This window comes from Drosophila miranda, chromosome XR (genome assembly GCF_003369915.1).
Source record: "Drosophila miranda strain MSH22 chromosome XR, D.miranda_PacBio2.1, whole genome shotgun sequence".
In the NCBI taxonomy this organism is placed as follows: domain Eukaryota; kingdom Metazoa; phylum Arthropoda; class Insecta; order Diptera; family Drosophilidae; genus Drosophila; species Drosophila miranda.
The window spans coordinates 5434896-5445459 of NC_046674.1; the positions used below are offsets into that span (position 1 = coordinate 5434896).

At 43.2% G+C, this 10564-nt stretch overlaps 1 protein-coding gene across 1 annotated transcript; it reads left to right on the plus strand.

Annotated features, from left to right (window-relative positions):
- The first annotated feature begins 592 nt into the window (after positions 1 to 592).
- On the plus strand, positions 593 to 1769 carry LOC117186506 (uncharacterized protein C18orf19 homolog A-like). The gene is made up of 2 exons (XM_033387387.1): positions 593 to 1166; positions 1238 to 1769. The coding sequence occupies exons 1-2, from the start codon at positions 727 to 729 to the stop codon at positions 1518 to 1520; spliced, it is 723 nt and encodes a 240-aa protein (XP_033243278.1). The 5' UTR covers positions 593 to 726; the 3' UTR covers positions 1521 to 1769.
- The last annotated feature ends 8795 nt before the right edge of the window (positions 1770 to 10564 follow it).

Sequence of the window (10564 nt, forward strand, 5' to 3'; positions counted from 1 at the left end):
ACATCTAACCCCAAGAAACATGTATATAATAAATGGAATAAGTCCCGGATCAAGGAAATAATATTTTTTAGGTTCCCCTATTCAGGTCAAAATCATTCATTGGAAGTTCGTAAAACCGGACAGAAATGTAGTGAGAGTAGAACAGTGAGAAAGAGATAGAGAGGCATAGCAAAGCATGTGGCTTTTTTAATTCTTACACGCACACATATTCGCATACCTACATATAGTACATGTTTGTTTGTGTTTGTCTGTGGAAAAAGTTGCACATAAGTTTCCCCGTCGGCTTTTTGTTGCTTTTGTTAATTTAACTTGTTGTTGCTAGTGTGTTTTTGCTGTTGCTGTGAGAGTTATGGTTATTTTTGCTGCTATTACCATTATTGTTGATGGTGTCAGACCGCCAGCCTTGCCCCTACCTACCCCTACCAATACCCCGTACCATTATTCTGAAAGAGGGTAATACAACTTGAGCTGAACAGACCTAAAGTCAAATTATATTAGCAAGTGCTGAAAGGTTATACAATTAGTGACCTCCTTGAGTATATTGTGCCAGTCATGGAAGTGTTTGTGTGAAATATAGAGAAAAAGCAGGCGAACGTCGAAAGCATCAAAAAGTTCGTTCTTGTTCAAGCGAACTAGAAATATTCATCAGCTCAACAGTCAATACAACAACATCTAGCTTTAGCCCTCCAAACCTGACCAAAAGACAAGCGCCCCATCGTGGCAACCATGTCCCAGCTCACGAGGCTCATTGGGCATGGTGCACAGCAGCGCTCATTTGATCGATTTTTGTCGTATAGCTTGACTACGAAATCCAACGCAAGATGCCTTTTCGATGGTATCATCTGGAGCCGGAGAAACCGCGACCTGGCACCTCCCCAGTGGACGACAACGGCAGCCACACGATATCTTCCAAGCCCGTGGCTGTTCACAAGAAAAAAATGCATTAGCCACAAGTCCGCACAGCCGACCCCAGCACCAGTTGCCACCAACAACTCAGATATCAAGGCTTCTTCCACAATGGCCACCGACCTCTTTGGGGATGCAGCCAACATGGGGCTGTTCGCAAGGTTCAAGCACATGTACAAGCAGTATTGGTATGTGCTGATCCCGGTCCATTGCGTAACCTCGGTCGGCTGGTTCGGCGGCTTCTACTATCTGTCGAAGTGGTAAGCTTTGAAGACTTCCCGAAACTCTGGATTCTCAGTGATGGTTTGTGTCTTGTCTTGTCTCGTCTTAGCGGAGTGGATGTGCCCTCGCTGCTGCAGTACATGCATCTTAGCATCTTATCCCATTCCGATATGGGACACTATGCCATCGCTTTTCTGTGCTATAAAGTGGCCACTCCCTTACGATACGCTCTCACCTTGGGCGGCACCACGGTGTCCATCAGGTATCTGGTGCAATGGGGCCTCATCAAGCCGATTCCCACCAAGAACAAACTGATTAAGAAGTACGAGGAAAAGAAGGCAACGCGCGCTATTGCCAAGGCGGAAAAGGACAAAAAAGATGGGACCGAATGATCGTTTGAAAGCGGCAATGCTGCCCTCTGGCACCACGCCTAGAGCCTTGCAAAATCTTAAATATTTTGTTTATTATATATATTTTGCATTAATCTCTGTTTGAGGTCGCCCCAGAGGCACAGACAGACACACCTTCCCATACACTCTCTCACACACACACACACACACACACACACATATGTATGCACCCACAAACGTGGAGACAGAGAAAAGCTCGCGGCAGTAAATAAAATGTGGTTATATATTTTTAGATTTAAGAGTGAGTTGTCGCAAAAAAATAACTAAAATAATGAAAACCAAATTCTGGTTGGCTCCGTCACAGATACCAATATTAATAAAGGGCTAGCCGTATATAGCGTCTCAATTAATGCAACTTTAACGAGGGTGAACGTTGTGAGTTACTGCTGCGACCGCAATTCTACATTTATACCCGATACATAGTCAGTATGGCTACATTAAACGACAAAGAGTGCGTGCGAGAGAGACAGAAAATCAATCAGAACGTGTCGACGGGCGCTGCGTAGCCACTGCAAATTGATTTGTTACTTTTGGCTATAATAATAATCCGATCTGATTCGGACTCGGCAAGATTCGGCAATTTGGTAGATATGGCCATTCTCTATGATTGTGCGTTTTTAATTTTCTCCTATCTTCAAAATTGTGGTTGCCACAGATTTTTGTCTTTTGCGGTGGCGCAAGGGGGTGGGGCGAAGTTTTGAAATATACTTGTAACAGTGACATATTACAGAAGTCCGGATATAAAATATCGTTGCCAATAGCCAATAGAGCTATAATCTAATGATATCTACTATTTATACTTATAAAACCATTGAAAAAAGGTATCTCTACAGATTCTTGAACGGTGCGGCGGTCCTTTCCCAGGATAGACATTTCCAGAACTCACTCGCATAGTTTAAAATCAGTTAAAATCATACTTATAAATCAGTAACCTCTAGTGTATCTTTTTAACGAAGAATTTTTTGAAGTTTTTGTGACTTTTTCGAATGCATTTATTGCAAGGCGGCCGTGCTGTGGTAACGCTATTGCGGCACTCATTAGTCGTAATTACTCCCCGTCACGACCCACATGCCACTTGGTTCAGAAGGACTTTTGGCAGTGTCTCTGGGGTCCTGTTTGTGTTATGTTGTGTTTTTCTTTGGCAAAAAGTTGTTTGTTCGGTGCCAACTATAATAATTTCGGAGCATAATATCCTTTGACAGGATACACTTTCGCTAAGCCTCAAAGAGCAGAGTTCCCTACTTCCTGGGGATGCTATTCAAATTGTCATCAAATATCATGAAATTGTTTTTGGCACGTTGCGAATTGTCGCTTTTTTCGGGAAGTGAAGTGGATGACAGCCCTTCGAAGTGGATGCCAAAAGTGTGCCGAAGGAGTCCTCCAGAATTTCACTGAAAGAAACCATATCTAAGGCCTGAAGAAAGCTATTTTTCTTCTCCCAGAAGCTCTCTCAGTGTACTTCTCCCCGTAAGCCGTAGGCCTTCTTTGTTTATGGCTTGTCCCAATAAACAACATTTATGCATGTTTACAATTTAATATGTTGGGCGCACATGTGTAAAAAAAAACAATTTGCGCGGCATTATGGCAGTAGCAAAAAGCGGCCCGGGTCCTGGGAAAGGAAGGATAATAGCTTTGGCGGCTGCTTCCAAATTGTTGCTTGCACTTGGAAGGTAGCCAAGGAATAAAGACTACTGCTGCTCCTCCTGTTCTAGCTGTTCCTGCTGCTCATGTTGTTGCATTGGCCACAATTGTAAGCCGCTTGCGGCAAAGACATGGCCAGAACATCGCGTGCGTGTTTGTCATTTTAATGATGGGCAGTATGGGTGTTGAATCCTGGAATGCACAGCATGCAGCATGCACTGTCTTTCTTTGTTCTTTAATGAGCTGTAATCGATATTAATTATCCCAATGGGCGAGCTCTGAATACCATACAAATATATGTATGTATATGCCTTACAATCTGTTGCGATCAGACCACTGCACCAGTTCCTCCAATTCCAGAACTTCCTTTTAATGTTGTCTAGTGTACAACGAGTTCTGCCAAAGGAAGAGCTTCTGATTTCTGTGCGCTGAAAATAATTACTATACCACAATACTCTCTACTGACTCTCAGTGTATCTGAGTGTTTGCTTACTGAAAAGGGCTCATCGGTGTGACTTCGCAAGCTGCTTTTCGTAAAAAAATCCAACTTTACCAAACTCTTAATGCATTTCGTGCCAGTTTTTTTTTCCTTTTTATGTAGGCTAAGTTGCATCGGCAAAAGTTTCTGGCCTTTAAGGCGCAAGTTCTATGAAAAATTGCCATTTAATTATGCTAATTGATACTTCGACATTTGAAATTGATTACCAATTACACATGATGGTAAGCGAAGACACTAGGAGTGTCCGGGAAAGCCCTGCGGGTTAGGCTTCACAGGAAAAGATTGTATATGGAAATGGAAATTTCTCAAAAGTTCTAATAAAGTATTGCAAGATTTTCTTAAAAGTTTTAAGCATACTGAGGCTTTGGATTAATGACTCCATTCGATGGGTTCTGGGCGTATTCTTGACATAAATCAAAATAATAACAAAAAAAAAGCAATTGGCGAATGCCTGAGGTGTTGCGCCCCGTAAAATTTTGTGGAATTTGCTGCAATTTACAACAGTCGCAGATAATATTGACAAATGACTTGCCTAATTAATTACCAGATGGCAGGTACAGAGCCCGTGAATCAAACACCCTTCCCATTCTTCCCAACGAGTAGTAGGCATTTAACTTTGGGGAAACTTTCGACATTGACGGAGGAGAAACGGCAGCGGCAAGCGGAAGCTAGGGTCGGGGATGGTGGCAACAATTTCCACTTACTCATTTGTTTCGGTGTTGGGGTTGGGGTTGGGGTTGGGGCTTGGGCTTGGCGCCTCGGATTGCCGCAGGGTGGTGTTCGTTCGCCTAACTAAGCTGCTGGTAAATAATTCATTAATTTTCGCTTATGATTGTAATCCGCTTTTGTCGACGGCCAAAGACTCAGGAAGAGGTCGAGCATCCGAGGCCGAATGCGAATCCTTTTGCTATTTGCACAAGAGCACGAAACTTTAGTAAAACATAGCGGCAAATGGCAAGGCCCTCGGCTTCAGGACCCCCAACCTACCCGATACCCCTTTGGAAAGGCCACCCTCTCTCTACCTGTCGCAGCTCCAGTCCAAGGGGCAGCCCTGCCTGCCCCCCAGTCTGGCTTCTGGAGAACTGAGTGCAAACATTTACAATTTCAAATTTGGACTATTGTTGACTTAAGCCAACAGTAAATGTGGGTATGCCCCTCTCCTTTGTGTGTGGTTGTATGTGTGTGTGCGAATCCCTTTAGTTTGTGGGTGTGTTTGCATTGAGGAGTTATCTTTTTTGTTTTAAGTCTGAAAGTCTATGCTGCAGAATAACAAACTAGGCATTCGTCTAGCTGTTCTAGGGCTACAGGGGTATAATGGGGCGCAGGCCCCGAAAGGCAATGAAAGACAGACTCAACCAAACACCACTCAACGCAATGGAAGAGTATGTTCGGCTGTGTGCGGCTTTCAAGGTCAAAAGTTTTGGATCAACTTTCCAGCCTAAGCGACTAAGCAAACCTGGCTAAACCGACACACACATGATGGCAGGCAGGCATCAAGAAACGGAAGCGGTATTGGTCATGCGGGCACACAAAGGTACAGGTACACTCCCTAGACAGAGATACAAGCTAAGCTTCAAAGAGTGGGTCAGAGCATCATGAGGGTTAAGTAATTTTCAAGCTTGACTGATTTCATTTGTTAACTCTTGGCTGCCATTTGAGAACTGTGGTAAAAATAATAATTTTTCATATTTTCCATGTCTCCGCTTAATTCTACTTACATCCGGCTCTTCCCTCTTCTCCACCGAACCACCGACGATATGCTTATTGTGACTGGCTCTTTTAAATTATTTTTTTACCATTTTCACTTTGCTGCGCTAGTAGATATCCCTTTTGGTTCAATAAGAAAAGCGCATAAATGCATTTTTTCCCATGCCACCTACAGCCTCAACCTTTGTGCCTCCAGCCTCCGCAATTATTTGAAAAATTGTTCAGCCCGTGAACCAATTTCGCTTTAAGTTGTCACCCTCTCTTTCTTTGTCCGTCTTTTAGAGTAATTTCATTTTTTTACCCTTTGTATTTACATTTTTTTGAGAGAAAATACTATAACTGGAGAATCCGGAAGCATTAACTTGTCTTTTAATGTAAAATATTCTTTTTTTTTTTTTTATTTATTTATTTATTTTGCATTTATATCGCACCTATTCCAATGTTCTTGTACTATCCGATTTCCGTATCGGTTTACCGAGACTCCATCATCTCCTGACTCATATTGATAGCAATAGAGGATGAATGTGGGCATGTGGTCTGCTCCGGGTGTTCCTTTAAGAGTATGCGAAACCTTGAGCCGTAAATATAGCCTATAAAATAGCCTCTCCTGCTGATATTTCCTTATATTTTATTTTTTCTTCTTCTTTGGATACCATCGTTCCTGTGGGCGACACATGAGAGTTTGAGCGTTGAGCCACAAAAATTTGCCAGCCACGCCTGTGGATCCCCGAAAATAAAGGGCAAAGGCATCAGCCTTTGGCGTCGGTTGCCCTTTTTGGCGTTGTTCAGGGCATATTTTCATTTGTTTAATACCAGGCCGGGACGCTGCTTAGGCTTAGAGATGGTTTTTCAACGAGTTCAACTCCTCGCCCGGACACCGTGTTAAGCCCAAAATCGACATGCAACCGCCTCTGTCCCTAGGCTGTGGTCGGTCTACAGCCTCCCACTCATGGATGCTGGATCGGCGTCCTTGGTGCAGATGCTCATGTTTAGAGAAACAGAGAGAGAGAGAGATAGAGAAAAAGAAAAAAAAAATAGTGTGGCAGCATTGGCGGCAAACTTGGCACTTGGCCAGCAGAATTTTGTAGGCATAAAATATAAAATATTTCCAACTGCCAGACTGTTGGCGACCTGTCCCCTGGCCTGGTGTATGCCTGCTGTTACTGGTGCGGCTGATCCACCATTTAAGGCTTGCTTCTGAACGAGAGCAGCATTTGTCGTAAGTGCAATTCGTTGTGGCATCGGACGCAATTGTTGTGGCATCGGACGCAATTGTTGTGTGGCGGTTGGGGCATCGAATAAGGCAGTGAATGGCTGTGAGTGAGGGTGTGGTCCCGCCACCTACCAATACTGTTGCATACCCTTTAGAAGGTTGAAAAGAAGGAAGGCAACTTTATAATATGCAAAATAATGTCATAATTAAGGATTTATATGCAAAAGTTTGGCCATAAACTCACTCACACTCATACACACACACTCTGTGCACAGATGCACTCACTCGCGCACTCAAAACTCCACACAGATACTCCACTCCCTCTACACTCTTAAGCACTCTTCCAACTTGAACCCTGGCAATTTTGAACTTGTCTCCCACACATACAGATGCACCCAGCCACTGCAGTCCATAATCAGCCATGTTCTGTCACCCTTCGTTCTCTCTCTCTCTCGCTCTCTCTTGTAGCTCGCATTTCAATCTCCTGGTCCACCGCTCCCTCTCTCTTTCTATCTGCTCTGTGTAAAGGCTTGTGAAAAAAGTTTTTCGCACGCATCCGCGGAAATGACACTGTGGGGCATGAATACTAATTTCTAATTTCGATGCTCCGGCATCGCTTCTAACGCTGCTGTCGGTGCCAGTGCTCTCGGCGCAGCACATTAAGTTGCGCGACCCCACTATATCCTCCACCACTTGCCCCATGCAACAGCCAGCTCTGACGACGAGTAGTAAACTAAACCACAAGAAAAAGAAATTTACACTGCGTTGAGCATATTTTGTTGGTCCACAAGGATAGTGGGGGGAAATCCAGGGAAAGGAAGAGGATGGGCTACAGACTGCAGCTGACAAAAGTTATGCGTTTGCATTTCCGTCAACTCCAGAAACAAGCAAAGCGGAAAAGAAATGGCCATGGATGGAAGGTGGGGATAGAAGACGGGATTAAATGCTCTATAGGGGATTGGTTCCAAATGGAAATTTATGCAAAATATGATTCAAATTATGAGATAACATGAAAGTAACCTGTATATTTACAGGAGAAGTCATGAGCTGATCCTTCGAATTGCTTTAAATTCATCTGATACTTTTAAAAAGTTAATCTCCTCAGTCGTATGCTTATTTGAGAGTATTCCAAAATTTGGCTTGAATTTTTCTGACTAAATTCTCTGGATGTATCAGAATTTGGATTAAGCACCCAATGAAATGCTTTATAAGACAGAGTATTCCTAAGCCTCATATTCCATATGATTAAAAATGATACATATTTAAATATTACCAGATTTTCGCGACTTTTTAGAAGAATTAGGATATAATAGGATACCCCTATTTTATAGGACGAATGCGAAAAACATTGAAAGTAAGCAAGCGGACAAATTTGGGTTATAAATTTCGTGAACCAGCCTACAAAACTCAGAGGTAAAAAATAAATGCCGTCTATCAAGCCGAGTCTGAAACCAAATGTACCCGCACTTACCACTCACTGTTGTACGACAAGGCGGACCCTATCGTCCGTTGCATCTAAAGCACTTGCCACATTGTTGTTGCGGTTTCTCTGCCCAGTAAACTGCGGAGATCCGGACACAGCATCTGGAGTCCTACAGCTGGGACAAGTTCTCGGTGGCTCACGTTTTAGAGGCAGACGGAGGCAGCGGACTCTGCGGCATGATGATGCGATGCCATGCTGAACTTCATGCCCAGACTTTCTCATTAGGCATTAAATTTGAAACCAAGTTAATAAACAAATTAAATGGCCACTGCTGAGCCCCCTTTGAATTCATCTCTCTCTGCTCGTAATTTTCCTGCTAACGTTTTTCTGTTTATGTGTGAATATATTGCCAGATTCCTCTATATACGAGTAAGTGTGTGTGTGTCTGTCCCCCTGTACGTGTGTTTGTGCATGCGTTTAGTCAAATTGCAACCAGTTGACATTTGCACATTTCTGTCTGCCATTCAAATTGCTCTCATGCCCTGTCCCAGACCCAAACTCCATTCAAGCTCTGGCCTCTCTTCGTTGTTTGCCCAGCAACCGAAAACATTTTTATACCCGGTGCATTGCAGAATTTAAGCAGGGATAGGCTACATTTATGGGAAGGTATGTGACTGGCAGAGTTTTTTCCTATGTTGCAATTAAGATCTCTGCCATACATTTTTGCATTTTAAAAAATTAACTAAAATAAGATGTGGTATCCGCAATTGAAAAGATATGAGGGGCACTCATTCAAAATAATGGTTTACACAATAGAATGGCAACAAGATTGTCAAAATACTCGAAAAATAGGACAAATACACATACATAGGATACATTCTAAACTTTTTTGCTTTAGGAGTATCTCTTAGTCGTAATACTAGCCCAAACGTTTCTACCTTGCTGTTTGTCACTGAATTTTGTGTATATTTGTCTCTGCTGTGCCCGTCTCTATTCTACCTATCCGTTCCCATCTGCCTGCTGGCCATTCATGTTTAGCTTAAATAACTCAGTGACTTTCCGGGTCTTCAAAACTCCATCTCTCCACCTCCGCAGGTCTCTTCAGGCCATAGAAATGAAAACTTTCACATTTGTCACTCGCCGCACAACAGAGTGGAGTTATTGTTGAGCTGTTGTCGTCGTTGTTTATGCATTTCATAAATACAAAAGTGCTCAAAAAATCTAGTGACGAGAGATCCTTTGAGGATATATGCAGGAATGGAACGGGAACTGGAGGGAATGGTACGATTTTTATGTGGAGATCAATTCGAGGAATGTCCTCCCAGTTAAGCTGTGAATCCGATTTCATATGTTTGCTCTGTTAACCGCTGCGGAAATTACAATGGAAAGCATACCGACTTCTCGTTACCTCTCCAAACATTACCTTGCTAATTTGTCAAGCATGAGAGGAGGAAGGCTCCTCGTCGACTCCTTTGCTTTGCTTTGCTTGGCCTTGTGATTATGCAAACCGAAATCGGCTTGCCGAGGCATTACAATCAATTATGCATTATCTTAAATCGTTACATATGCTAGGGATACATACATACACACATACCTGCATTCAGATACGAGTGTGTGCACGGCAAACCAATCTGAGAGCACACAGAAACCTGGACGGAGAGAGGACACTGAGACCTGAACGGATAAATGGATATGGATGCCTCTGGCCGCCCTCTGCGGCGTCTCGCTTGCTCTGTGCGCTTTCAAGTGAATTGAATTGATTTCCAAGTGGTCTATGCTATTAGTTGTAATTGATTCTTGAAATAATTTATTTCCTTACTTTATGTCGCCAACTTTTCCTCCCTCCCCCAGCAAAGAAAATGGCGGATACATGTAAGTTTGGCAAATTGCTTCCGATTCTCTGAATTGACACTGCCTTAAATTAATTAAAGTAGATTTTACACCTCAGCTCTTATTCAATTTGAAGCAGGAAAAGGCTACGATCTTCTAATCAATTTTTCATTGAAATCTGGCACAATTTTCACCAGATTTTTTGGAGAGGCAGACAAGTGAAAGGAAAATCATTGCTCATCAGCATTTCTTCTAGCTTTGTCTGCATTATTTATAAGTATTCCGCATTTGCCACATAATTATTCTCTCATCTTGTTTCTCGTCCTGCTCTGGCAAATAATTCAGAGGCTGCACTCAAATGGCGGCTGCATGATGCATTCGGCACTCACCTTTGATCTGCACTTTCCCCTGCTATACCCACACCGGACGTCCCCAGGTCATATTAAAAATTCGCTCCTGGCAAATAAATATTGGCAGTGGCAAGGCATCCCGTTGCAGTTCTTGCCTCATTGCTAATTCCACGAAATCGAAGCATCATAAAACCATGGCGCTCCCAGAGCACTGGCTGCTGCAGTGTCTGATGGGTCCTGCATTATGTTAGCATATTTTCAAGTTTTTCGCGCCGATCCCAAGCCACTTTGTGCTCCGCTTTGGTGGCAGACACCAACACCACTACCAGAGAAAGGAGCAGAGCTGCATCAGCATCAGCAGAC

Coding starts and splice junctions, on each gene's coding strand:
- LOC117186506 (XM_033387387.1), top strand. CDS start 727: ATGTCCCAGCTCACGAGGCTCATTGGGCATGGTGCACAGCAGCGCTCA. Junction 1,167..1,237: donor TTCTACTATCTGTCGAAGTG/GTAAGCTTTGAA, acceptor GTCTCGTCTTAG/CGGAGTGGATGTGCCCTCGC.